General features: G+C 39.2%; 1 protein-coding gene across 2 annotated transcripts; it reads left to right on the forward strand.

Moving 5' to 3' along the window:
* The first annotated feature begins 2,775 nt into the window (after window positions 1-2,775).
* LOC146499749 (mucin-6-like) lies at window positions 2,776-25,760 on the forward strand. 2 transcript variants are annotated; one of them, XM_085137968.1, is made up of 44 exons: window positions 2,776-5,107; window positions 5,181-5,225; window positions 5,400-5,625; window positions 6,117-6,246; window positions 6,335-6,398; window positions 6,995-7,077; window positions 8,559-8,754; window positions 8,882-9,007; window positions 9,103-9,223; window positions 10,945-11,080; window positions 11,172-11,249; window positions 11,342-11,411; window positions 11,504-11,641; window positions 11,716-11,865; window positions 12,300-12,394; window positions 12,486-12,618; window positions 12,733-12,976; window positions 13,062-13,102; window positions 13,664-13,752; window positions 15,388-15,542; window positions 15,633-15,771; window positions 15,880-15,984; window positions 16,149-16,343; window positions 16,482-16,554; window positions 16,660-16,829; window positions 16,944-17,100; window positions 17,733-17,843; window positions 18,189-18,330; window positions 18,454-18,482; window positions 18,679-19,269; window positions 19,374-19,574; window positions 20,444-20,685; window positions 20,800-20,986; window positions 21,064-21,286; window positions 21,520-21,692; window positions 21,832-21,901; window positions 23,154-23,263; window positions 23,389-23,420; window positions 23,511-23,664; window positions 23,965-24,002; window positions 24,138-24,245; window positions 24,444-24,483; window positions 25,216-25,324; window positions 25,432-25,760. In XM_085137968.1, exons 1-44 carry the CDS (start codon window positions 4,924-4,926, stop codon window positions 25,607-25,609), a joined length of 6,081 nt encoding a protein of 2,026 aa, XP_084994094.1. In that variant the 5' UTR covers window positions 2,776-4,923; the 3' UTR covers window positions 25,610-25,760. The 2 variants fall into 2 exon arrangements, with proteins under 2 accessions (XP_084994094.1, XP_084994095.1); XM_085137969.1 differs by lacking the exons at window positions 2,776-5,107; window positions 5,181-5,225; window positions 5,400-5,625; ... (2 more) ...; window positions 6,995-7,077; window positions 8,559-8,754 and having other exon boundaries at window positions 9,137-9,223; window positions 25,432-25,757.
* The last annotated feature ends 11 nt before the right edge of the window (window positions 25,761-25,771 follow it).

The following is a 25,771-nucleotide window of genomic DNA, read 5'->3' on the forward strand; positions in this document are numbered from 1 at the left end:
TTTTAATTGATAAATCGATTATAAAAACCCACCCCTAACTAGCAGGTTGCTGAGTAGACATCTGTGTAGTGGTTTGTTTGAAATCTACCACTTTTTCCTTCAGTTTCTTTGTCAAGAATTAACTTCCTGTTCAACTGAAATGCCTTCCTGTTCAACTGAAATGCCTTCCTGTTCAACTGAAACGCCTTCCTGTTTAACTGAAATGCCTTCCTGTTCAACTGAAACGCCTTCCTGTTTAACTGAAATGCCTCCCTGTTCAACTGAAACGCCTTCCTGTTCAACTGAAATGCCTTCCTGTTCAACTGAAACGCCTTCCTGTTTAACTGAAATGCCTTCCTGTTCAACTGAAACGCCTTCCTGTTCAACTGAAATGCCTTGGTTTTTCAGTAGTGTGTGTGAGAGCTAAAATTTCAGTAGTGTGTGTGAGAGCGTTTCAGTAGTGTGTGTGAGAGCTAAAATTTCAGTAGTGTGTGTGTGAGAGCGTTTCAGTAGTGTGTGTGAGAGCGTTTCAGTAGTGTGTGTGAGAGCGTTTCAGTAGTGTGTGTGAGAGCTAAAATTTCAGTAGTGTGTGTGAGAGTGTTTCAGTAGTGTGTGTGAGAGCTAAAATTTCAGTAGTGTGTGCGAGAGCGTTTCAGTAGTGTGTGTGAGAGCGTTTCAGTAGTGTGTGTGAGAGCGTTTCAGTAGTGTGTGTGAGAGCTTTTCAGTAATAATGTCCCTTACGGCACCTCATACTATACACACACACTCACACACCTGAACTGAAAAGACTGAAAAGAACTCTGAACACTGAACTCTGAACTCTAAAACTGAATACACGGACTGACAAATATGGACTATTGGAACTGTTGTGAACTGTTGGATGATTGTTTTTGGTTTTGTTTTGAATAAATGTTGACTGTTCTTTTAGCTGTGTGTCATTCGCTCCTTAGTCGATTCCTAGAGACCCTAAGCCTAAGATCCTAACTTTCTCTACATTCAGTAGTGGTAAAGTATCGTGTGTTACACATTGTTTATTTAATTTGGCCAACTCTGTGATTCCTAATGCATGGAAATCTGTCTAAGATAAGGCGTTCCTTTTCCTTGATACAGTAAAGCCCCAAAGGGTCAAGTTTAGATCCTCTACTCTGGATTCTCATACTGTCAACCTAGTATCTTATTGAATACATATAAAATTAGTCAAAAAAAAAAAAAGCGAGTCAGAAAAGAAAAAGTAGAAAAAACCTTACCTAGATGGAGGACTGAGCATGAACAAACTGTGTGCAGTATAAAATTGCCACTGTGATCAGATGAACTTCAGAAAACCTGCAAAGAACTGTGTTTTTAAAACTGATATAAACTATTACCAAAATAATTCTGCCTACATTTTATTATTTATATCTTTGCCTCTTTAAAAAAAAATCCATTCTGCCTGAAGGTAAATCTGTCTTATCATAATTTTCACACCAATTCTGACATCACTACAAAAATAATTCCAAAAAATCAACAGAAGTGCAAATTTGTATCTTTCACATCAGTGGAAATGTATTATTTGATTGAAATTCGGTGGATCAGGTTTCAGTACTTGAGCACTGGCAAAACCACCTCTCAGTTTATCCTTCAGGACAAAGACCGAGAGAAATAGTTGTAGCTTTCCATAAGCAGTTATAGGCAACCTGTCTGAAAGTGATCAACAGAGATGGGCAGTAACGCGTTACTTGTAACACGTTACTGTAATCCGATTACTTTTTTCAAGTAACGAGTAAAGTAAGGGATTACTATTGCAAAAAACGATAATTAGATTACCGTTACTTTCCCGTAGGAACGCTGCGTTACTGCGTTACTAAAACCGTGATTTTTTTGCGAGAATGTCTCATGACAGTGACGTAAGCGAGTGCGATGTTCGTGACAACAGCTGTGTGCAGATCAACAATGGATCATATATCGAGTGCAGGAGAGAGTATGAGCGTGCAGCGTTTAAAGCATGGAAGTACTGACCTTACTTTGAGTTTGATTCCATAAAAAGTGACAAAAACATTAGCGTCCGTTGTGCGTGGGAAGAAAACTTCTTTTTACAGCGAAAAAAACCCCCTAAACTTCCAAGCAAGCACCGAGTGCGCTACGACGTAATGGGAAACTCACAGAGAAACTCGCGGATTCTTCAACTGACCGCTGCGGCTCACCTGCAACAGGGCAAACCTCTGCCTACCCCACTCCTGCTTTACAGGTGAAAATAGAGCAAAAGGACCGCTGAGTCTTTGACTTTATTTATTTTCTGCTGTGGTTTACTTGCATCTATTTGAAAGAGTGAGTGTTAACACACACAAAAAAAATATTTTATGTGCTGGAATGTGCAGAAAATAGGTTTAAATATTAAACAAATTTCTTCCAGTCAGAGAATGTTGCATATAATTTAATTTTTGCTTGATGCATAAAGTTAAAAGATTAAAACTAATAAAACAAGTTTTAAAAAGAGACTTTTCCATTTGATTACATTTTGTATGATGGATTATGTAGAAAAAGTAGAATTGGGCTGAAAGATCTATCGCTTTATCACCTATTCAGGTTGTAAATTAACTAAGTAATGAATTACTTTTGAAAATAAGTAATCAGTAAAGTAACGGGATTACTTTTTTGGGTGAAGTAATCAGTAATTAGTAACTGATTACTTTTTTCAAGTAACTTGACCAACACTGGTGATCAAGTTTTCCAAACAGCACTTGGACAGAAACATCCCGCCATCCCAGCAGCTTCACCGAAAAATGATTACAAGGAGGAAAGTAGAAAAGGAAAAAGGACAAGAAAAACAAAACCCAGCCTCAACCGGCTGAACCATGACACTGTTTAACTTTGCACTTCATTTTTACAGAGGTCTGGGCCTTTTTGACCCGGCTACAGGCATGCCCAGATAAATGTGTCCATGCTTCCTTGTTCTGCTTTTAGAAAATTATGAGTGGTGAAAGAGGTACAAGAGTAAGAGTTGGACACAATAGAGTAGCTGGGGATTTCTTGACCAACCAAGGGTGTAGTCCAGGTGATATCAGGTTACAGTTACACTTACAGAGGATGACCGGAGGAGACGTGAAACCGTTTATTGAATGACTCATAGTTCACAAGTTTGGTTTGGATCACACTGTATCCTTTAGCTAGGCTGTGTCAGTTTCTAACAAACTTTCCCCGAGCACTTTTATGAAGACAATCAATTTATTTTGATGACCATAATACAAATACTTAACCTCCTAGGACCTGGCGTCCACATATGTGGACATCACATTTTGGGTTATTTAGACCAAAATACTCAATTTTGCTCTACAAGGGCCTGATGTCCACTTACGAGGACATTATACTGCTACTGTTCTATCAAAATTTTAAACAAATATCCTCATATGTGGCTCTTATTTTTCATAAAAACTAAAATAATGTTAAAAAAAAAAATAAAATCTGGTAATTCTTTGTTTTTACATTCATCGGGCCCCAATGTGCCCAAATATCAAACAGAAATAAAAAAAAGCATGCCGTGGAAGAGTTCGGGCTTAGGAGGTTAATCTACTGACAGCAAACCTGCAGACTGTTACTTGTACTGTGATTAAAATATTATAGTATAAGCATGTGTTTTGTGTGGTGGAAAAACATGCTTAGCACCCTACCCAACACCCCAGTACATAATAATAACTTGCACTGATAAAAACTTTCTCACATGCTGGAAGCATCATCCACATGTATGCAACACCGGGGTGTGTTTATTTAATGTAGAAATACAATCCATCTCAGCTTCGGCACCTTATTCTCTTGTTCTTTACATGATTATGCTTCAGTTTAGCTCACTATTTCTAACAATGCAACTTTGTTGATAAATCTAATGACTTTCTATAACCTTGATATGTAAATATTCCAATGTGTTGCTTCTCATTACCATTTGGATGTCCAGATAATGAGAATGACAGGGCTTAAAGTATCAAAGAGAAAAGCTACAGTGTCCTGTAAACTAAAATGAGTTTGACAGCCCTGCTCTGATGACTGGGCACACATACACAAATAGAAATGTATGTTTGGCTATCTTTTTAATATTAATGCACTTTCAAGCCTCTTACCCCAAGTTAACAAAATTACAACTATGTCCCATCATACCCCAAATCTACTTTAACCTTTAAACCAAAAACTTGAAACAAAAACCACAAAAGTCTTTGAATGAATTTGTGTTTAGAATTTTTCAGGATGTGAAATGACACAAATTTTTGTCTACATCAAACGTGAGATATAATATAGCACATTAATTCTCAATTATATAAAAACATTTAAGTATAGCCTAGTTTCATAGTACTCATCTACAGGTTCTGAGTCAATATTGGAAAGTTGTTCTATTAAACCAGTTTTATAAACTTGTTTACTCATTTTGGTTTGTCTGCCCCAGGCTGACAGCGTCTTGGAGGAGACTTCTGGTCAAAGGTCAAAGGATTAAAACAGGGCCTTAGAAAGTGAAAGAATAACAGGGGAATTGGGGATTTCTCAACCTTGTCGGACCACAGTCCTGGTGATATTAAGTTACAGTTACAGTTACAGGAAGTGAGTTTCACAGCCAAACCTAAGTTTAAATTAATATGTTTAAGTGTAATGGACCTCAGCAAACACATAAAACCAAAACGGCTTCCTATACTGAAACTTGATTTAAAGAAAGATGGTTTTGTTGGATGGAAACTGCTTATTTCAGTTTCTTTAAATCAAATCTATTTGGGTTTTTAATTTCTCTGTGTGTGTACGTCTCTTGCTAATGTTGTTGCTAAATCTGTTCTCATAGCCACATTGCTGGAACAAATTATTCCCCATAAAATAAATCATTACATCATAACTTTAAGGTGAAGACAGGTTTAATAGATAGGGTAAGATTAGGTTCGCATTAAGCTTTGGGGTAAGGATTAGATCTCCAGGAAATGAGTGCACTTCAGTGCAATGTGCCCTAAAGTGATGGCATTATGTATGTGGTCATTCGAGCAACATGTTAGTACTGACACAGACTATATAAGCTGTCTGTTGGCTATTTTTCGACTTCTTCCTGGCTACAGCTGTTGCAAGGGAGCGTCAGGGATCATGAGCTCAAAGCGATGGATGCTCACTCTCTGCTTTTTTTGTTCAGGTAAAAAATATCTCCTAAGTCTTCGTGTTATTTTTACGTTCATATCTGCTTTAACTCTCCTTTTTCATCTTAGCTTTTGGCACAGGTGAATCTATGGCAACAAGTGAAAGTCAAAAATGTGAGTATGCAACATTTGTTTACTATACTTTGATGGTACTTCACGTGAACATGAAAACTTTGCAAGAACTACAAGAAATTATAATAATTTTGATATACTAAAATATTATAGCTCACTTTTTAAAATTTTAGTTATTTTATAATTCACTCACTTTCAGAACTTTCTTGTGATCAGACACTTGCAGGACATTCGGCAGTGGAGTCGTCCAGCCTTTCCAAGGTTCAGGATTCTATGTGCATTCCAACTGTCCCTTCACCCTGACTCGGTTCACCCACAACCGAGTTGAATGCGACGTCTCTATACGCCGAGGGAACAGTGGCTTGGTGGTGCAAGTCGAGATCATCATCAATAAAGTCAGGACTGTCCTTCAGAATGGAAGCATACTGGTGGAGGACAAAAGGTTTGGCCTCTAGACTATTTATTAAAAATATATAGCCACAGAAATGATTATCTGCCCCGTACAGCACTGAGTTTTCTATCCTACCTGGTAACGGCCTTCAAAACTATCTTAAAGAAGAAAAATTAAAATAGAATTTATGAATTGTCATCTTGCTTTTTGGTCTATATTTTCTTTAGGTTACATTCAGTTAAAGCCATTATGCCAGAAGTGGCAGTTTCCATATTGTGATGTGATTGGTCACTACCGCCACAGAATTTTTAAAATGTATGATTTACTGTTTTGGAGGACGTGTAACATACATTGCTATTTTAGATTATTTTTAAATCAATGTTGAAGAAGCAAGAACACCAGAGGCCAGAGGTAAAGACAAGAGTAACCTTTGAGACGTGATGTTTTTACAGTTCAAAATTGCGAGGTAAATGTTTTTGATATTTGGCTTCTGTCTATACTGTAAAATTCCTGAACCGAGGCTTCTCTCTGCCTATTTACAGTGTTTCTCTTCCATATGATCACACCTACCAGCATATTTTTCAGTATGGCATCTACACTAGACTGAGGAGCTCATTGCTGCCTCTCTCAGTCACCTGGCACAGTGTAGCTGGAGGAATAGACACTCTTTGGGTGAGAGCACTCAGACATCAGGAAAGCTGACATACATACACTCTGAATTACTACATTATCTAATGTTTTTGTATGAATTACTGTTAAGGTGGAGCTGAGGCAAGAGCTGAGCACTGACATGACTGGACTGTGTGGAAAACACAGTATATCATGTAATTATCTTAATCATTTTATTATTATTGTAATTAATAGGCAATAGTACTATCTAGAACAGCGGTCTCCAACCTTTTTTGCGCCACGGACCGGTTTATGCCCAACAATGTTTTCACGGACTGGCCTTTAAGGTGTTGCGGATAAATACAACAAAATAAAATTAGTACTGGTACCGAAAAAATTAGATTTATTAATAACACATGTGAAAAGACCCAGGAAAACCAAGTTAACGATACAAACGATAACAAAATAACGCTGAAAACCGATAAAAACTCTGAAAACCATACATTTCACACCTGAGCCTTAACTCTCACGGCCCGGTACCAAATGACTCACGGACCGGTACCGGTCCGAGGCCCGGGGGTTGGGAATCGCTGATCTAGAGTAATGGTTACAGTGTAGATGATTATAAATAGTGGTTATTATTGACCATAAATTAGTAAAATGTGTTCAAAAAGTCAAAGGAGTGTCAATTTAGTGCAAAGTAGGTGTGCATAATTACAATGAATACTTTCTTACAGAAAATTTGCTTTTTTAAAAATGTGGTATTTGTTTACACAAAGTCTCCTAAAAGAACGTGTTTTTCTGCATTCAGACCATGAGCAGCAGCTGGTCAGAGAGAGCGTGCTCCCTGATGACACGTGTCAAACCAGAGATTCTGTGTCAGCTCCTAATTCAGTAAGTTCTGCTGATCTGTATGAAGTGATGGAAAAATCCTTGTTATGTAAACACTTTTTTTCAGGTTTCTATGTCCAGAATGAACAAATTCACTTCATCTCCAATGAAATTATTGCTAGTCATTAAATGCCATGCTTGGCATTTAGTGACCAGTGTTGGGGAGTAACGGAATACATGTACCGCCGTTACGTATTTAAAATACAAAATATGAGTAACTGTATTCTGTTACAGTTGCCGTTTAAAAAGGTGGTATTTAGAATACAGTTACTTTGTTGAAATAAATGGATTACACGGCGGTACTTCCCTGTTTCATATTGTGGCGGGTCAGGACTGTTTGGGTTTTGTTTGACAGCTACGTTCTGTTGTTCCAGGCGGCAGCGTTACGGTTGCCATGGTTACGGGGTGACGCTCTCTCTCTCTCTCTCTCTCTCTCTGTGTTTCCTGGGTGAGAGAGCGCCTGTTGTTGTTGTGCTAAGCTAATAGGCAGAATGCTACAGGTATAGCTCTAAAGAATGTAGCATCATAGGCAGTGTAGTCCGTGCTGCAGGGAGAATGGACTGCCATAAACGTTATGTGTCTGTGAGCGAGGCAGGGAGAAAAAGGAAAAGTACGAGCTGTCATCGAGCAAAAATGGGAGCTGGAAGCATGTAAATATAATAATAACTACTGCAGCCAAGAGGAGTGCCTGACGAGCCCAGTTGTAAGTAAGCTATTAAGACTCGACTGTACACCGTGTTCGTGTTTTCCTCCAAAAACAATAAGTTTTGTTGGAGCAGCCTTTCAACGCCTCTCTCTGTCTCTCGCTAGCAAAGTTGACCCAGACAACAAAGTAAAGCTAGTTTTCGGCTATGAGCCCGACACAGAACCCACCGTATTAGCCAGAGGTCCCTTTACTACGGTTCGGAGCTGCGGACCTTCAGTAACAGTAATAAATCACAGCAATAGTACATTCATGTAGTTGTAAACAGCATGATAATATATTAAGTAATCCAAAGTATTCAGAATACGTTACTCTCATTGAGTAATGTAACGGAATACGTTACAGAATACATTTTGGGGCATGTAATCTGTAATGGAATACATTTTAAAAGTAACCTTCCCAACACTGTTAGTGACTAAGTTAAGATATGAAATTACACATGAAGTTAGTAGACAATTATGAGACAATCTGAACAAAGTGATAAATGGGCCGTTTAGATGTCACATGATCTAATCTCTGTTCCCTGATTGGTGGTGCTGTGGAGATAGTGGCTTTTCCTGACAGGGAAAACAGTTTTTGCCAACATGTTTCAGAGGATCGATGTCTGATGTAGCAAGGTTATAAGTGAAATTACCTTCTAGTTATCTCCTAGTGCGTAACATTTGGGAGTCTATGCAATCAGCTGTATTTCCAAACACCTAATCATAAAATATAGGTCAAATGTTTACATCACACGTGGACTCTGTCAGTTGGTTCTAGATTATTTCTCTGGTATTTGCAGGTCTGCAATCAATTCTTCTCCCACATCACGGGTTATCTACAGTTAAGCTGGCTTCATTACCTTCAGCTGTGTTACAAGAACATTTACAGCTATGAAGACAGCAAATATATCAGCTGTGCTTTCTTCAAAGAGATTGGGCAGCTTTTTGGAAAAAGGGGATCTTTCTGGAACAAAACGAGTTCCATAACCAAATGCGGTAGGTGATCTTTAATCAGATTTAGCATTTTGAAAAAAGTTGAGTTTAGTTACGTTAAATTTAACTTTATTTTAACTGGGAATTAAAAATTGAAATGAAATATTGTCTTTTTTTTGTGTGAAATTAGGTCAGACGACCTGTCCTGGAAATCTGGTTTATCAAGCAGAAGGTGCCCCCTTTGTTCCTAGCTGCTCCAATCCCAACCCACAGGTCACCAACCAGGATATGACTAGCTCCTGTGTATGCCCGGATGGTGAGCAGATCTTCAGTCATTTAGCAGCTAGAATAATTTATATGGCTTTATTTTTTGTTAACTGTGTTTTAAGGCGGTACTAAACATGTGTCTAGGCAAGCTGCTTAATGATCACTTTCCTGGCTTCAGCTGTGTGAATCCAGCCAGTTGCCCCTGTGTGTTTGCTGGCCAGACCTACTTAACTGGACAGACACGTAGCACCAAGTGTCAGTCATGGTAAGTAGACTGAAAAACAGTTTTTATATGAGGTAAAAGGGTAAATGGCCTGTATTTGTATAGCAGTTTACTTAGTTTCCAAGGACCCCTTTACACTACATGCAGTCATCCACCCATTCACACACACATTCACACACTGGTGATGTGTGCTACATTGTAGCCACAGCTGCCATGGAGCGCACTGACAGAGGCGAGGCTGCCGGACACTGGCACCACCAGGCCCTCTGACCACCACCAGTTCAACAGGTGAAGTGTCTTGCTTAAGGACACAACGACCGAGGCTGTCCGAGCCGATTACAAGACAAACTGCCAACTCTTGAGCCACGATTGCCCATTTGGTGTGACCAACAAAAAATTAAAAACCATACCTAAATTAAGTCTGACTGAAGTCTTCCTCAAAACCATCTTCAGAACGGTTTCTAGCTGGTGGTGCCATTATCAGGTTGCTCAGCTGAAGGCCCAGTTTGTCCCCCCTATTCTCTGTATCTAATCCAGTGTGCAACTCATCAAACTGATATTCATTTGTTAAAGTGGACAAATGCACAGGGAGGCAGATCTGGTGAATTGGGAAGAAACTAACTGAAAACCTCTTAAACCTACAGCCATGGCAACAGAGGCAGACGTGAAGTGGTGAAAGAAAGGACCCAAGTCAGGGCTCTAGAGTGCCACTAATTTGGTCGCAAAATCTTACTGTTCGAGTGACAAAAAACAAAACAAACAAAAAAAACCCATCTCTGCAACTCTCCGTGTGGTCAACAACAGACACACACCCCTATCGTGGACTAAACCAATCAGAGATAGTCAGGGGCGGGACCTCTCTGATTGGCTGTGGTCAATTTGAAATGCAAATAAAGTGAGCTTTATTTACAGTCGGTGATATGGAATAGAAACAAAGCTGAGCATGGCACAGACTAAACTAAAACAAAACCTAAACTGGGAACAACTACAAAATAACACAAAGGAACAAAAGCCTGGGACTAGAAACCTAGACATGAAACATAAAAGCCTGAGATGGGGAGAAGAAACTCAGCGGGTAATACACAGGAGACGCAGACAAACCAGCAACAGAGGAAGTCACAGGGAATAATACACAGAGGGATAACGACTGAATGGGAAACAGGAGGGACACACAGCTGGGGCTAATCAGACATCACGAGACAGGGAGGAAGCAAACCAGAATACACTGACATAGGATAAGGACCATCAAAGTGAAACAGGAAGCTTGAGACATTTGCGAAGACACCGACTCAGAGACACTGAGACATGACTGGATATGAAACAAGGAACACGGAGGAGACACACTTACCGAGACCAGGAGCTAGAACTACAAATATAAAATGAACAGAAAACCATCAACACCCCAAAAAAAACAAAAAACCAAGCAATGTAACTTAATCAAACACTTAATGGGTTGCAGCTAGAGAGACAGATCTTGTTACCAACCATGATCCTCAACAAAAAGCTTGGTCAGTTAGACATCAAAGTTGGCTTCACTTTGTAAGTTTGAGCTAACTTACAAAGTGAAGCCAACTTGGAACAGCAAACTTGCAGCAACAGTGCTAAAACTAGTCTAGACAATAGGTGTTAGCAAATATTCCATTGATATATGTTCTTTTAAATGTTGTTCTTTCATCTTATATCTAAGACATATTTTCCAATCATTCATTTACATTTTAGATCATCAACCAATTTCTTTATCTAACGTTTAAACCTGCCCCCAGTTTGTGTGAAGGTGGAAAGTGGCGTTGCTCTGAAGACGTCTGCCCAAGAAAATGTCTGATTGAAGGACAATTTGTTACAACATTTGATGGCAAACAATATGGGGTCCCTGGTAAATGTGCATTCGTGGCATTACAGGTAATCTGCCCTTTCCACTCTTATCTAACATGGATCTATGTTCTTGTGAGTGGTTATAAATTCTTTGTATTTTAATTAATGACATTTGCAGTATCTCAACTGGACAGTGTTGATTCAGTTTTCTGATGAGGATGTGTCACTGAAAAAAGCTGTTCTCCAGCATAATCAGGTATGCCAAGTGTTTGGGCACTGACTTAGCATCTAAATGACAAACGGGAAGAGTCTGCTCAAATTTGAATACTTTTCTTTTCGGACTTTCAGGAAACGTATACGTTCAAAAATGACATGGTGCACTTTGAAAACCAAGAGATTAGTGAATTTTATCAGTCTGGTAAGGCAAAGTAAACAGTCTGGTCAACTGCAAGGTTTTTCATTTTCCTGTGACTACATTTGATGGTTGCCTGCATACCTGTTACTTTTCAGATCATGTTCAAATTTACTGGCAGTCCTCAATGCACGTCCAAGTTGAGACATCCTCTGATATTAAGATCCAAGTCCAGTTGTCTCCAGAAATCCAGCTCTACATCTCTGCTCCTACAAAACACGAGGGCACAATGTCAGGTTGGGGAAAGAAAATTACATTAAAAGCACCATTGGTGGCATGATCCAGCTTGATCACTCAGGGTTTCCTTCAGGTCTTTGTGGCAACAACAACGGGGACAGCACGGACGACTTCACCAGCAGCAATGGCATCATCGAGAACTCTGCTGAACATTTTGCTCTGTCCTGGAGTCTGGGCACTTGTGCAGTGAATATTCCCACCACCTGCATCAACACTCACAATGGTACCACTTAATGATTCAAATAAATCCTGTATTGTTCACACTGGCATCTAGCTTAAATACAAAGCTGACAGTTAATGTCTATACTAACAACAAAAGACCATTTATTTTTTATTTTTCCTACATTCGTCAAATCTTATTGCTAGAAAATGTTTAGTCCAATATTATATTATATCACACAGAGTTGAAACTACATACATGGTTCTAACAAACGAAAGAGGCTGGGGTAACATCCCATAATGTACTGTGATACTGGAAGAAGTTCCAGGTTATAGTCAGATTTGGATTTCTAATGTATTGTCTACATTTAACAGACCAGTGTCACTGCTTTCAGTAGGCATAATTATTTTTAGGTAAACCCTTTAGGTTTTGTAACAAGTTGATAAATAAGGGAATTATTATTATTTTTTATATCTAATTCAATTTAATTTTTCTAGAAATGTTTGCTAATGAAAAGTGCTCTCTGTTAAACAACCCAACTGGAATATTTGCCAAGTGCCATGGACATGTGCCACCTGACCAGTACTACACAGTAAGAAGAGATTTGGCCTTGTTGATAAATGGTCAAGAGTTAACTGAGGTTGAAAGATTAATATCTAGATGAAACTAATGTTTATTTGTAGGCTTGTATCCAAAGAACCTGTAACTGCGGCTGGAATGTGGAGAGATGCTTATGCGTTGCTCTGGGCAGCTATGCCAAAGCTTGTGCCGGTCTCGGGGTTTTAGTTGGTGACTGGAGGAAAGCTACCAGCTGCAGTAAGTTCATGCTCTACACTACACTGTTCACTTCATTTCGTCACAATCTGTCCACTCTTTAGATGACACTTTATTGAAGAATAATTGATTGCTAATCATAGTGTTGTATTACAGCTCCAGAATGTCCAAAGAACCAAGAGTTCTTCTATGACATACAACCTTTCAACCGTACATGCCGCTCCCTGTCTGAACCTAGCCCTGCCTGCGAGGTGGATGACTCTCCTGTGGAGGGCTGTGGCTGCCCAAAAGGAACATACCTGAACCAAGGAAACACCTGCACTCCAAAGGCAGACTGTGTGTGCCATCACTATGGTGGTATAGCTCCTCCAGGGCCTGTTTTAATCAATGGACGGCAGTGGTGAGCTGTTTCTTTCAATACATAAAGCCATTTAAAAATGCTACAATGTCAATTATGTAAACATTTTTGCTTTGGTGTGTTGCAGCCTCTGTAAGAATGGAAAGCTGACCTGTTCTAAGGATTGCGGTAAATCCATATTTTTCTGCTGTAGTCAAATTCAAATTCAAATTTTATTTGTCACATACACAGTCATACACAGTACGATATGCAGTGAAATGCTTAGACAACTGCTCGTGACCTATAGGAAATATATTTATAGGAAATAAATATGAAAATTAAAAAGGGTAAATTTAACTAGGAAGGAATAAAATAAAATATAAAAATTAAAGTTAAAAATGAAATAACTGTACAACACAAATTAGAATGAAGGGTAAATTTAACTGGTAAAGAATAAGATAAAATATATAAATTAAAGTTGAAAATAAAATAACTGTACAACAAAATACACAATACACAGTATAGAAATATATAAGAATGTATGAAGAAATATAAATATATATATATACACAATAACAGCAGCGCACATGTCACATGAAACATAATTATAACAAATAATAATCATCAATTTATCCACAGTTTTAGTATCCTCTGTGATGTCAATAGGGTGAATATGCATACAATGCCATTGTAAACAACCATGTGTCATATAATACATAGCACAATATTATGTTTTGTGTTAATGACCAGGATGCAAAAATGGGAAAGTTTGTGTACACTGCTCTGAGAACCCCATTAAAACAGTTCAGAAAACTTGTGACAGCCTCAGCAAACCACTGGTAGGTCAAAGGATCATCATTTTATGGCTTTCTATCATTATCATTATTGTTGTTGTTGGATTCCTCCTTCATAATTTTTGTGTTTAGACGGCTGACATGTATTATTATTATTTGTTTTTGTCATGGTCTGTTGACCCAGCGTTTTAAGTTTTAGTTTATTTGGATGTTGTTTATGTTTAAGTTCATTAGATTAGCGAAGTTCATTTGGTTATTAGACTCCTTGTGTTTTCTTCCCCTGTATTTAAGTTTCCCTCACCCTTTGTGTTTCATGCTGCGTGTCTTATGTTATCAAGTTTGTATTATCATGTCTGTCTCATGTTTCCTGTTTTATTTTGAAGGAGTCGTGTGTTCTTTGTTCATTGTATTTAGTTTCACTTCCCTTGTCCTGTCGTTAGGCGCATGTCAGTCAGCTGTTCCTCCATGTGTTCCCACTTCCCCTAATCACCTCCTGTGTATTTAAGTCCTCTGTTTTCAGTGGCTGTATCCCAATTCAGGGTCTGCAGCCTTAAAGTACGCTGCCTCAACGATCCTCAAGGGCCGCGTAGTTAAAGACCGCTAAGGCCGGAAGTGCGAGGCTTGTGAAATGGGACGGTCTAGCCTCCGTTGCGCTGCCCAGGTTGCCTAGCAACCATGATACTAACAGCTGGAAAGGTTTCATACAGCTTTGTTTGACAGAAATGAAGGAGAAAATCTTTTGTTCATTTGTTTGTTTGTTTCTACATGAGCTCTCATCATTCTCTGTAGGATTAAGCTCAGCTATTGAACGGCGTATATTTTAAAGTAAAGGCTTTAAAACCAAGTTAGTACAAACGTCACTAATGTCACATAACTTTGCCGACATGTGGCCAACAGTAATGTTTTAATGTTCTTCGTTATTAAACATTTGCACATAAATAAGTGACATGATATTCAGTACTTACTTAAAGTTTACTCTTCAGGCGCCCCTCCTCAAAATTATCCACACCCACCGCCGCGCTATGCATTCTGGGATATGTTGGGCCACGAAGTCTACACCGCCACGTCCTTAAAATTCAGGGAAATGAAGGACGCATTTGAGGGCCGCATTTCGAGCAGCCTTCGAATTGGGACAGCCTTCGTCGCGTCGCGGTGACGTAATCGGCCTTAAAATGCGGCCTTTAAGGCTGCAGACCCTGAATTGGGATACAGCCAGTGTGTCATTGTCAGGTCGTCTGTTGTCCACGCCATGTTTCCTATGCCATGCTTCCAAGTTTCTTGTCCAGGTTTTTCTTATTGTTTGTTTAGATTTCCCAGTTTAGGTTTGTGTTAATTTTGCTTCAGTTTGCCTTGCCCTTTGTTTGTACCTTTTTTTTACCAGCCATATTAAACGGCTCGCTTTTTGTTAACATTTCAAGTTCTGTTCCCTGTTCTTGGAGTCTGCGTTTTGGGTCCTTTTGTCAACCCCTACAGTCTGCCCTCGCCAGACTGTGACAGTTTTTTTTAGTACAGGATGATTATCCATTGATCAAACAATTCAAATCTGGTTCTATTAATATTTCTCATTATAGTTTTTATATAGCTGTCACTGGATTGCAGCTCGAATGTATACCACTTTGTCTAAGATGGATTTGGAGTTATGATTAGGCTGTGATAAAACGTTCTTCGGTTTATTCTCAGGTTGATGATAAAGTCTGCGAGAATGGTTGTTACTGCCCACATGATCAATATGAAGATCACCATGGAAACTGTGTATCAAGGGACAACTGCACCTGTGTGTTCAGTGGTAAAGTCTTCAGGGCAGGAGAGACTGTAAAAACCAACTGTAAAAACTGGTAACACACTCATAAGTGGCACTTTACTATTTAACTGACAACATTTAGTTCATCCTCAAACTATCATGGTTTCGTGTCTCTGTCTTGCAGTGTCTGTGGTCAGGGTCAGTGGGACTGCACAGATGAGCCGTGTCCCGGGACATGTCAAGTCTATGGAAATGGACATTATCAGACCTTTGACTCTAAATGGTATCAATTTAGTGGACACTGCCAGTATACACTTGTAGAGGTGAGACCAAGCACGAAAACTGACATAAAAAGCCCAGTAGTGTGTAGAATTGTTTGCATCCCAGTTACACATCACTTTACCTGTCTTATCATTATTTTATTTTTTTAGGATTATTGTGGAAAACCAAACGGCAGCTTCTCTGTCAGAGTGGAGAGCGTACCCTGCTGTGAAGAAGTACTCACCTGTTCTCGCTCCATTGTCCTGAACCTGCAGGTTTGTATCTCTTTCTGCGATGAATTTGCTGACCAAGTGGCATTAATGATTGAATTTTCAAGCTTTACTTTGATGGCAATGGCTCTCATAAAGTAGAAGATACTTAATATTAGTTTGTCAGTTACAAGATATGGATTTTAATTCTTTTGCTTTGATCCAACAAGGGCAAAGTCACCCTGACTCTGAGTGACATGAAGGTGACTAAACGTCTGCAGCAAGGCTGGACTCTGCAGGAGGATTCACTTTACAGTATCGACACTGTAGGACTCTACGTCATAGTGTCAGTGCCGAGCAGTGGGATCACTCTCATCTGGGACAAACACACACGGCTCACCATAAAGCTGCATGAAAACTGGAGGGTGAGGAATGGAAATCTGCACATTTCTCTATTGACAAAATATTCAGCTGGAAGTTGCATATTTGCTGTTATAATGATGAAGATTTTATGCATACTTTGTTGACATTTTAATCACCTCTGTATTGTGGAACGCCTGCAGAGCAAAGTTTGTGGCCTGTGTGGGAATTTTGACACCAATGAGATGAACGACCTGCAGATAAGTGGCTCAGCAGGTGAGTAAAACTCATTTTTTGTTTTATCATACAGTCATAAATCAAAAAGTCAAGCTTTGCAAAAATAAATAAACAAATAAATGACTTACAAAAATCTGTTTTCAGTGGCATCCAGTCCAATGGCCTTTGGAAACAGCTGGAAGGCAGCCACTCCTCCTTGTTCTGATGTAACTGCTGATATATTTCCATGTGATCGCAACTCCTACTGCTCAGCCTGGGCCCAGCGGCGCTGTATGATAATTAAAGGAGACACTTTCAAAGACTGTCACTTGAAAGTATGTGGTTTTTTCTTTTTTTTTTTCTTTTTTTAATTTTATCCAACTTTTTTGCAATATCATACCATACATAAAACATGTTAAGAACACCTTCGGATGTTCTCAAATCCCCAGGTGGACCCAAATCCTTACTATCAGGCTTGCTTACTTGAGTCCTGCTCCTGTGAGTTTGAAGGGAAGTTCCTGGGCTACTGCACAGCTGTGGCAGCTTATGCAGAGGCCTGCAGTGGCCAGGATGTCTGTGTAAAGTGGAGAACACCTGACCTGTGTCGTAAGTTAGGAGTCTTCTTTTAGATATAATTCTGTAGCTATCGGCAGGGAAGTTTTTGGTTTTTTTTGACATAATTTTCTGATTAAAGAGTTGATTATTGTGACACATACCTTACAATGTATGTGCTTAATTTTAATTCTAATTGTTTTACACGCTTGGTTTACATTATATCTGCAATGGTTATATTTTAAGTCAATTTATTCTTATTTTTAAATACACTTGGTCTTAATGACACCTGGAAGGCAGTGTGGCCAATGTACTTAATAAAAAAAAAATCACTGAATATAATGAAGAATCCAATTCATACAGGATTAGATCATTATTGAAATTGTAAACAGAAAATATAACTTGACCTGACCTGTGTCGTGAGTTGGGACCTTTTTTACATATGCAGTTAGTTTTACATAACCTCGAACCTATTTTCTAGTTAGCTAAGATTTAGCTGAACTATGATACATTTTCTCGACAAAGATTTAATTTTTATGGCACATACATTCCAGAAACTAAAAATATGTTTATGTTTACATCATTAATAGGTAATCGGTCATAATATGTAATGATCATTATGGAAAAAAAATTAAAAGTGGCAAAAATATAATTATTCTGTTATATTTTACCTCTCTAAATACCAGCAATTTACTGTGACTACTACAACAAGCCTGGACAGAGTATTTGGCACTATGAAGCCTGTGGTAAGATGAGAACCTGCGGTAAAAGAAACAACCTCAGTCACAAACTGGAAGGTAACCAAATATTCTTCTGCTAAAATACTACTGAAATACACGTAAGATACAGTATGTGAGCTACTGCTATGAGCTTTGTTTTGATTATCACTCTAAATTAACAATCGTGGATGCTGTACTTTTTAAACTTTAGGATTTCCCCCACAGTTGAAGGAGAGTATTCATAAATTTATATTAAATTAATGTGACTCATTTACTTTAAGCTTTAAAAAAAAACATGGAAACTAAGGGCCATCTAAAGGCCATCAAACCACATTTTATTGACATATACTGAGATGTGAAGCTTGTTTAACTCACTAGATCCTCTAAAGTAAAATACTTTCTTTTTGTTTATTTTTGGAAAAGGCTGTTACCCCAGATGTCCAAAAGACACTCCATACTATGATGAGAATAGTGGAGAATGCACCACACTGAAGGACTGCTCTTGTTACTTCAATGACACAATTGTACAACCTAGACAAGTGGTGAAAATCAACTCTACTGAGTGGTACGTTGACCTATTCATAGTATATATGGTATCTAAATATCAACATTTTCAGTGTAATCATCAAATGTCAAATCAAGTGTTACATTTGAGGTGACACTGCTGGATGTTCTGTGTATTTTCCAGCTTGTGTGAAAATGGAAGAATTTATTGTGGTAAGTTTGAGTGACAATTTGGATTCCTTTACTATTACATTGTTACTAAATATATTTTTAAATGACGTTAGAATTGCAACTGCTTTGATGTGGGTAACATAAAATGAACTACTGTAACTACTGAAGATTATTTTTTAGCCCTGTAGAAAGTCTTCAATTAAGGCTTCTGTATCTGTTACCACTTCTATTATTACAGCACCTCCACCCACAGCTACACCTGTTACCACACCTGCAACAAGTACTCCCAAAACAACTGCTTCGACCACTGTCATTACACCAACATTTACCACTAACAATGTCTCAACTACTGCTGAAGCAATGTCAACAGTGTCCACCTCTACACCAGCAAATACTGCAACTACCACGGATGCATGGTCAACTATGGCCACCACCTCTACACCAACAGCTTCAGCAGCTACCACTGCTCAATGGTCAACAGTGTCAGTAACGACTAATGCTGCCACTAGTAAAGGAACATGGTCAGCAATGCTCACTACCACCTCTCAGCCTACACCTACTTCACCTGTTACTACACTGACAAGTCCCTCACCTACCGTAGTAACCTTATTAACCTCTACAGAAGCTAACCAAACATTAGAAACTACCTGGTCACGCACCGCCTCATTTCCAACTATAACGAGTTCCACTTCTTCACTGACATCTGCTGTTTCGACACAACTGACAACAAAAATAAATGTCAGTGAACTCACCACGAAACAGATTACCACATCAGAGTCTACAACTGTAGGCACGGGAGCAACACAAACACAAGGGTCCACATCCCAGGGTGAGGTTTCTCTGTTCTTCATTGATCCTAGATGTCCTTTCTGTACATGATGCAACTACGTTTGTGTTTTTCCATGTCTTCAATGTCTACAATCATACCACCAGTGTGTGAATGTGTAGACCAGAAGAATAGAAAACGCTGGGCTTGTGGTGAGACATGGACAGAAGACTGCTTCTATAAGAGCTGTGTAAATGGAAAGATCATTTTGGCATCAGTGGCTTGTCCAGAGCCTATAATTCCCAACTGTCCAAGAGGCCAGGCCACAAAGGTCTCTGATGGATGCTGTGAAACATGGAAGTGTGACTGTAAGTGATTCTGCTTTTGTTTTTTGATGTTTTGTTTTTCATTCCATTGATATAGTACCAGTTCACAAAAAGTACTTATTTTCAGGTACTTGAAAGAAAGCCCACAGTTTCCTAAAAGCACCACTTGGCAACAGTGAGGGAGAAAAACTTAAAAATCTTGTAACAGGAGATAACCTCTAACAAACCAGCCATTTCTCCGCACACGGTGTATATATATATATATATATAAGAGGAATGAACTGAAAATTGACTAATAGAAGAATAAGCACTCAACATATTAATAAGGCCTGCAAAAGCATGTGTAATCAGTTAACTAAAGCAGCGGTCCCCAACCCCCGGGCCTCGGACCGGTACCGGTCCGTGAGTCGTTTGGTACCGGGCTGCGAGAGTTGAGGCTCAGGTGTGAAATGTATAGTTTTCAGGGTTTTTATCGTTTTTCAGTGTTATTTTGTTATCATTTTTATCGTTTACTCGGTTTTCCTTGGTCTTTTCACGTGTGTTATGAATAAATTTTCTTTTTTTCAGTACCGGTACTAGTTTTATTTTGTTGTATTTATCCGCGACACCTTAAAGGCCGGTCCATGAAAATATTGTCGGGCATAAACCGGTCCGTGGTGCAAAAAAGGTTGGGGACCGCTGAACTAGAGAACAGTGCTCCCAGTTGGGCAATGACTCAATGCTTAATGCATGACTGGCTCATCAGTCTGCAAAAAATATGCCCTGTGTCATTTTCTAAATGTTCTTCTTTTGTCTTGATAGAAAATCATGACAAACATGCGATCCTGCTTATCTAAAATATAATTTTACAGATATATTTTCAGCCCCTACCTTTCAAATCACATGTTATGTTTTTCCCATTCTATTCCCAGGCCAGTGTGAGCTGTACGGGGAGCCTCACTATATTTCTTTTCAAGGAGTCTATTTTGATTTCCTGGATCCGTGCACCTACATCTTGGCGGAGGAGCGTTCACCACGCCATAATCTTACCGTTGCTGTGGACAACTCCTATTGCATGCCAGGCAACAATGGCTCCTGTGCTAAAGACATCATCCTAAGATATCAAAACAATATCGTCATACTCGGTATCGACCCACATTTGTTTACAGTACAGGTAGAATATAACACAACTCGTATTTGCATTAAATGCCACATGTGTCTATTTAAGCTTACATTCTTCTGCAGAAAGTATTTCAAGATGTTTTAGCAAAGATCTGATGTGCCTTAGGCCTCTCTGAACAATGTGACGATACAACCACCATATGAAGAGCATGGGTTAAGATTTGAGACCACGGGGTACATGGTGTCAGTTCATCTCCCAAAGATCCGTTCTTATGTCTCCATCAGCCCGGCTCATAACCTGGTGGTCAATCTGGCCATGGAGCACTTCTTCAACAACACTCAGGGACAATGTGGTGGGTACTAGATAGAAAGCTGTAGGTGTAGGTGTGTGTGTGTCTTTTATCTGCACTTTTCTCAATTCTCCCTCCAGGTGTGTGTGGTGGAGCATCATGTATTCGCAAAGGAGGGCAGATTGAGGATGACGGATGCTGTGATAAGACGGCCTATGACTGGGTGTATCCACATCCTCTGAAGCCTGCCTGTAATCCTGCACCAAGTGATGTACCCTGTCTTTCTGGGCCAACTTCAGCACCGCCTACACCACCTGTTCCCCCCTGCCCTCTGAGCCCATTATGTGAACTTCTACTCCACCCGTAAGTTGCACTTCACTAACATACTACTGGCCAAGGGATTGTGCTGGAATACGTACTGCTCACTGATACATGTTTAAGGGGTAAATCTGAGACAGGAAACAGAATGATGCTTTTCCTGTAGTTAGCTGTAGCATGTTCTCTTTGTTGTTGGCTTGATGTTAATAATGTGTAATTTTAGCTGCCTTATCTTGGCATATTTTAATGAAACACGGGTGTAATGTACTTTTTCTCAGCGTTTTTGACACTTGCAGCAAGCATGTGGATCTAAAACTTAAAAAGAAGAACTGCCACTTTGATTCCTGCCTGAATCCTAATGGTTCTTGTAATATTTTGGCACAAGCTGCTGAAGAATGTAAAAATGCAGGTTTCTGTATTGACTGGAGAGGACTGACTAATGGATCATGTGGTATGCAACTTTTATCTCTTACACTTACAATCTTGGTGAATCAGCTTAACTCTAGTTGTCTAATAGACCAGTGTTTCTCAAGTTCTTCCTGAAAATAATACTTGTATTATTAACTTTAGTGTCCTCCATCACTTTTCAGATGTGCTTTGTCCACATGGGCTGGTCTACAAAGAATGTCATGACAAGCAGGATGATTTTTGCAATAGAGGGTAAAAAAAACAAAAAGAAAAGCACTTTTAATAAATAATTCCAGAACAATTAAACAATTGACCCTGTGCACGAGAAAATGCCATCTTCCTGGTTTGAGACCGGATGTGGGGTTGTACATTTCCGGTAGCTTTACTTTGCGGTCAATCGCTACTGCGAAGATATACTCCAAAATCATGTCCAAAACTCGAAAACGGAAAGATCGCGTTAAGTTACAAAGAGCAGAAGGTGGGAACACTCACCACTGTTGTGTCATAAAAAATCTAATGATCAATTTTGACCTTTAAAGAGTTTAGATCGATCAGTTGTTTACATCACTCAACACAAGCAGAACTGCATCACTGCAGCAGAAGACACATCGTCCACATTCAGAAGCACATCTCTGTATAGTGACTGGTCTTATGATTTAAACAGGCAAATGTTCAGCATTCAAACTACAGGTGAAGAATAGTCAAACCAGATGTTTCCCCCGTTATGTCATATCAGCTAGTCAAGTACACACCTACACAGCATGTTAACAAACCGTGAAAAAAGCCACACAAAAAATGAACGATTGTTGGTAACGGTTTCCATACGTTAGTATTTACGAAGGGTATGTTGTGACTTGCCTTCAAAATTACAGCGGTCCCTTGTTATAACGCGGTTCACCTTTCACCTCGCTGTTTCGCGGATTTTTTAGTGCAAGTTTGCATGCTTATTTTTTTTACGGCACATTGTGTCCTGCGTCCTGATCGCTGCAGACGATCTCCTCCGTGACGTCTCTCCTGTACAGTACAGAATCGATGCTAGCAGTGTGACTCTGAAGTGCAGTGCTGTATGTCCACGACACGTTTTGCATGTCAAAAAATAAAATTGGCTAATTGATTTCACCTATCACTGGTTATTTTTAGAACATAACACCCGCGATAAACGAGGGACAGCTGAGAAATATAACATTTGAATCCCTTTTATCTTTTGCTCTGAGGCGCGGGGATAAATATCGACAAGTCGATGAACATCATTTACAGATATATTGGGTAAATGCCCGAGACATCTATAGAAATGTAAATCGCCGCTTGATTTATTCATTTGCTTAACTTGTTTTGGACCGTAAACAGGGCGCGAATAGGACACCGGAAACAAAGCTCCCCACAGGAGTTTCTGCACCGGAAGTAGCATATGCTAACGTGCACATAGTCAATTACTCTCGTCTGAATAAAACCACTGTAGGTTGGCTTTTCACCTTTATGTATTTTCTTGGGTTTGACTGTTCAGAGTGCGTTATCCAGGAGCCTCCCTTGAAATGAACACTGCAGGTTGTTTCTGCCCCAGCAACCTGTTTAGAGCTGGACCACACTCACATATCTGTGTATCTGACTGTGCCTGTGAGTAACTTGCACTACAGGGGGGGTTACAGTGACAACTAGAAGATTTTATTTCTTCTTGAAACTCACAAGTGTGGAATTTAGTGAGTGAAGTGAGTTTCTTTGATCTTTTTATTCCCCCACAGATTGCAAAGGACCAAGAGGAGAGCCTAAATTTGTAAGTATCTTTTCAAGAGTGAAAAAAATTCAGTCTCGTCTGTATAGGGATGTAGATTCAGAAATATATTCCCTGAACTTGCCTTCCCAGCCTGGTGAAGTGTGGCAGTCCAACTGCAACCTGTGCACATGTAACAACCAGACTGGGACTGAGGAGTGTTTTCCAAAACCTCCTGAGCAAGTTCCTCTCTGTGGCCCCAGTGAGGTTTTAGTAACCACCTCCTGCTGTGGTGATCAGTTGTGTGGTAAGAACATCTTTTCTCAATTCTAATGTATGGTATAAGGGTCACAGTACAGGTCAAAAGATATCAAAGGCACCTACTCATTCAAATGTTTTTCTTCATTTTTTTCTATTTTAAATCATACTGTAGACTCCAAAGCTATCAGATGTTAAAGTGTTATTATATTTGATATGTAATTTACCTTTTTTAACAGCAAAATCCATGCTTGCACTGATCTAAAGTGAATCTTTTTCTGTTACCTGACTCAGATATTTGTTTTTCTTAAGCTGAACTCAGAGCTTGTTGTTATTTGTTGTTTTCCAGCCAAGAAGATATGCAACTATAATGGACAAATGTACGAGGTATGGTATCTTCTTTCTGGTCTTTTTCACTAATCTATTCTTTGTTTATTCGGCAAAGAAAAGAGTTCTTTCTCACAGATCTGATCAGCCAAGTTAACATTGTTTTGCTGCGTTTTCTATGTTTTCTTTGTGTAGATGGGTGACAGATGGACAGATGTTGCCCACCCCTGCATGACATTTAGTTGCAGCAGAGAGGGCATTCAGACAGAGAGTAAAGTCTGTCCCAGTCAAAGCTGCTCTGAGGTATTGAAAATCCACACAGTGATCCCTAAACTAAATACTGCATCAAGGGCATTTACTTTGATAATGTGATAATGACTGCAGCAATATTGCAGTGTTTACAAACACCCATAAAATCTGATGCACTGGTGTCAGACCATAGTTAAAGGTTTGAAAGAAGAAACTCAGCGAACAGCTTAAATGTTGGAATTTATTTTCCAGGAGGACAGAATTTGGGATGATCAACACTGCTGCTATACATGTAAGTAAAGCTAAGGAAAAAATGTAACAACTAGCTTTGTTACGTACTTGAAACACATTTTTTTTCCTTTCAGTTTTTTTTTAAATTGAACACACATTTAAGCATTCTACCTTCCAGAGGGCACCTTTGATTTGATTAAATGAATTTATGCATGCTATGATTTCTTAGAGGAAGCATTCGACATTTGACTCCTCTTGATGAGACCAAACTCCTCTTTTTTTTTTTTTGTACATTTCTGAGGTTCTCTAAAAATGGATAAATTAATATGATAGAAATACTATTTTAATCTGCCTTCCTGATCTTGGTGATATGCTCATGGATTACATGCACATATTTAGTGCAAGGGGATGGGATGACCTTCTTAGCCACACCCCTTGGGGCTTAGACTGTGAACTTTACTGTTTATGGTCTGGGTTACAAAACCATAAATCTTTAATTTTAGCATGACTCATAGTCTTACAATTTGATACACATGAAGATTTTAGAAGAGTCCATGTCTTAAAGCCCAAGCTGTCCTGAGAGTTAAACAAAGCTTTTTGTATATTGCATACACACAATGACAACATGAGCATGAGTTACAATTTGTGTGCACCAAGTAGCGTTTGGGTGCTCCACAAAAAATGATCCAGATAAATTGTGTCCTGAATGGTTTTTTTTCCTCCCCTTCTGTCTCCACGTACTCCTTGATTTTCATTATCATGGCCTCCTGTACGACATCACTTCCACCTCAAGGCGAGCAGAGATGCGCTCCCAAGATGTCCAGTATCAACATCACCATTGACAACTGCCGCACTGTCATACAGATGCCTTTGTGTCAGGGCCAGTGTTCATCTCAGCCAAGGTGAGACTAAATCAAGCTGTCAAGAGCAAGACCTGTGAGTTTTTCTTTCCTGCCTCCTCCATCCTATCTCACTCTCCTCCTATACGTCCCTTGGTCTCTTGAAACAGGGTGGTGTTACATGGTGACTTGCTAGTGCAGCATAGCGCATGCTGTGTGGAGCAGAGCTCAGTGAAGAGAACAGTGACCCTGCATTGTTCTGACCTCTCTACTGTACAGCACACCTACAAGCACATCACCAGCTGTGGGTGCAGAGGTATAGAAATGTGCATCACAGATGAAAGCTAAAGATTTTCAGACTTTTTCTTTGTATCCGTTTGATTTGCAGATCAAAAACATTTGGTGTTCAATTATGGTGGGTTATTAATTAAAATAGTTATTTGTTCTTGATATAAATCAGGTGATGAATGTGCTTTCTATCAAATAAAGAAAATATTATAATAACCTCCA

This window comes from Neolamprologus multifasciatus, chromosome 17 (assembly GCF_963576455.1).
Source record: "Neolamprologus multifasciatus chromosome 17, fNeoMul1.2, whole genome shotgun sequence".
NCBI lineage: Eukaryota > Metazoa > Chordata > Actinopteri > Cichliformes > Cichlidae > Neolamprologus > Neolamprologus multifasciatus.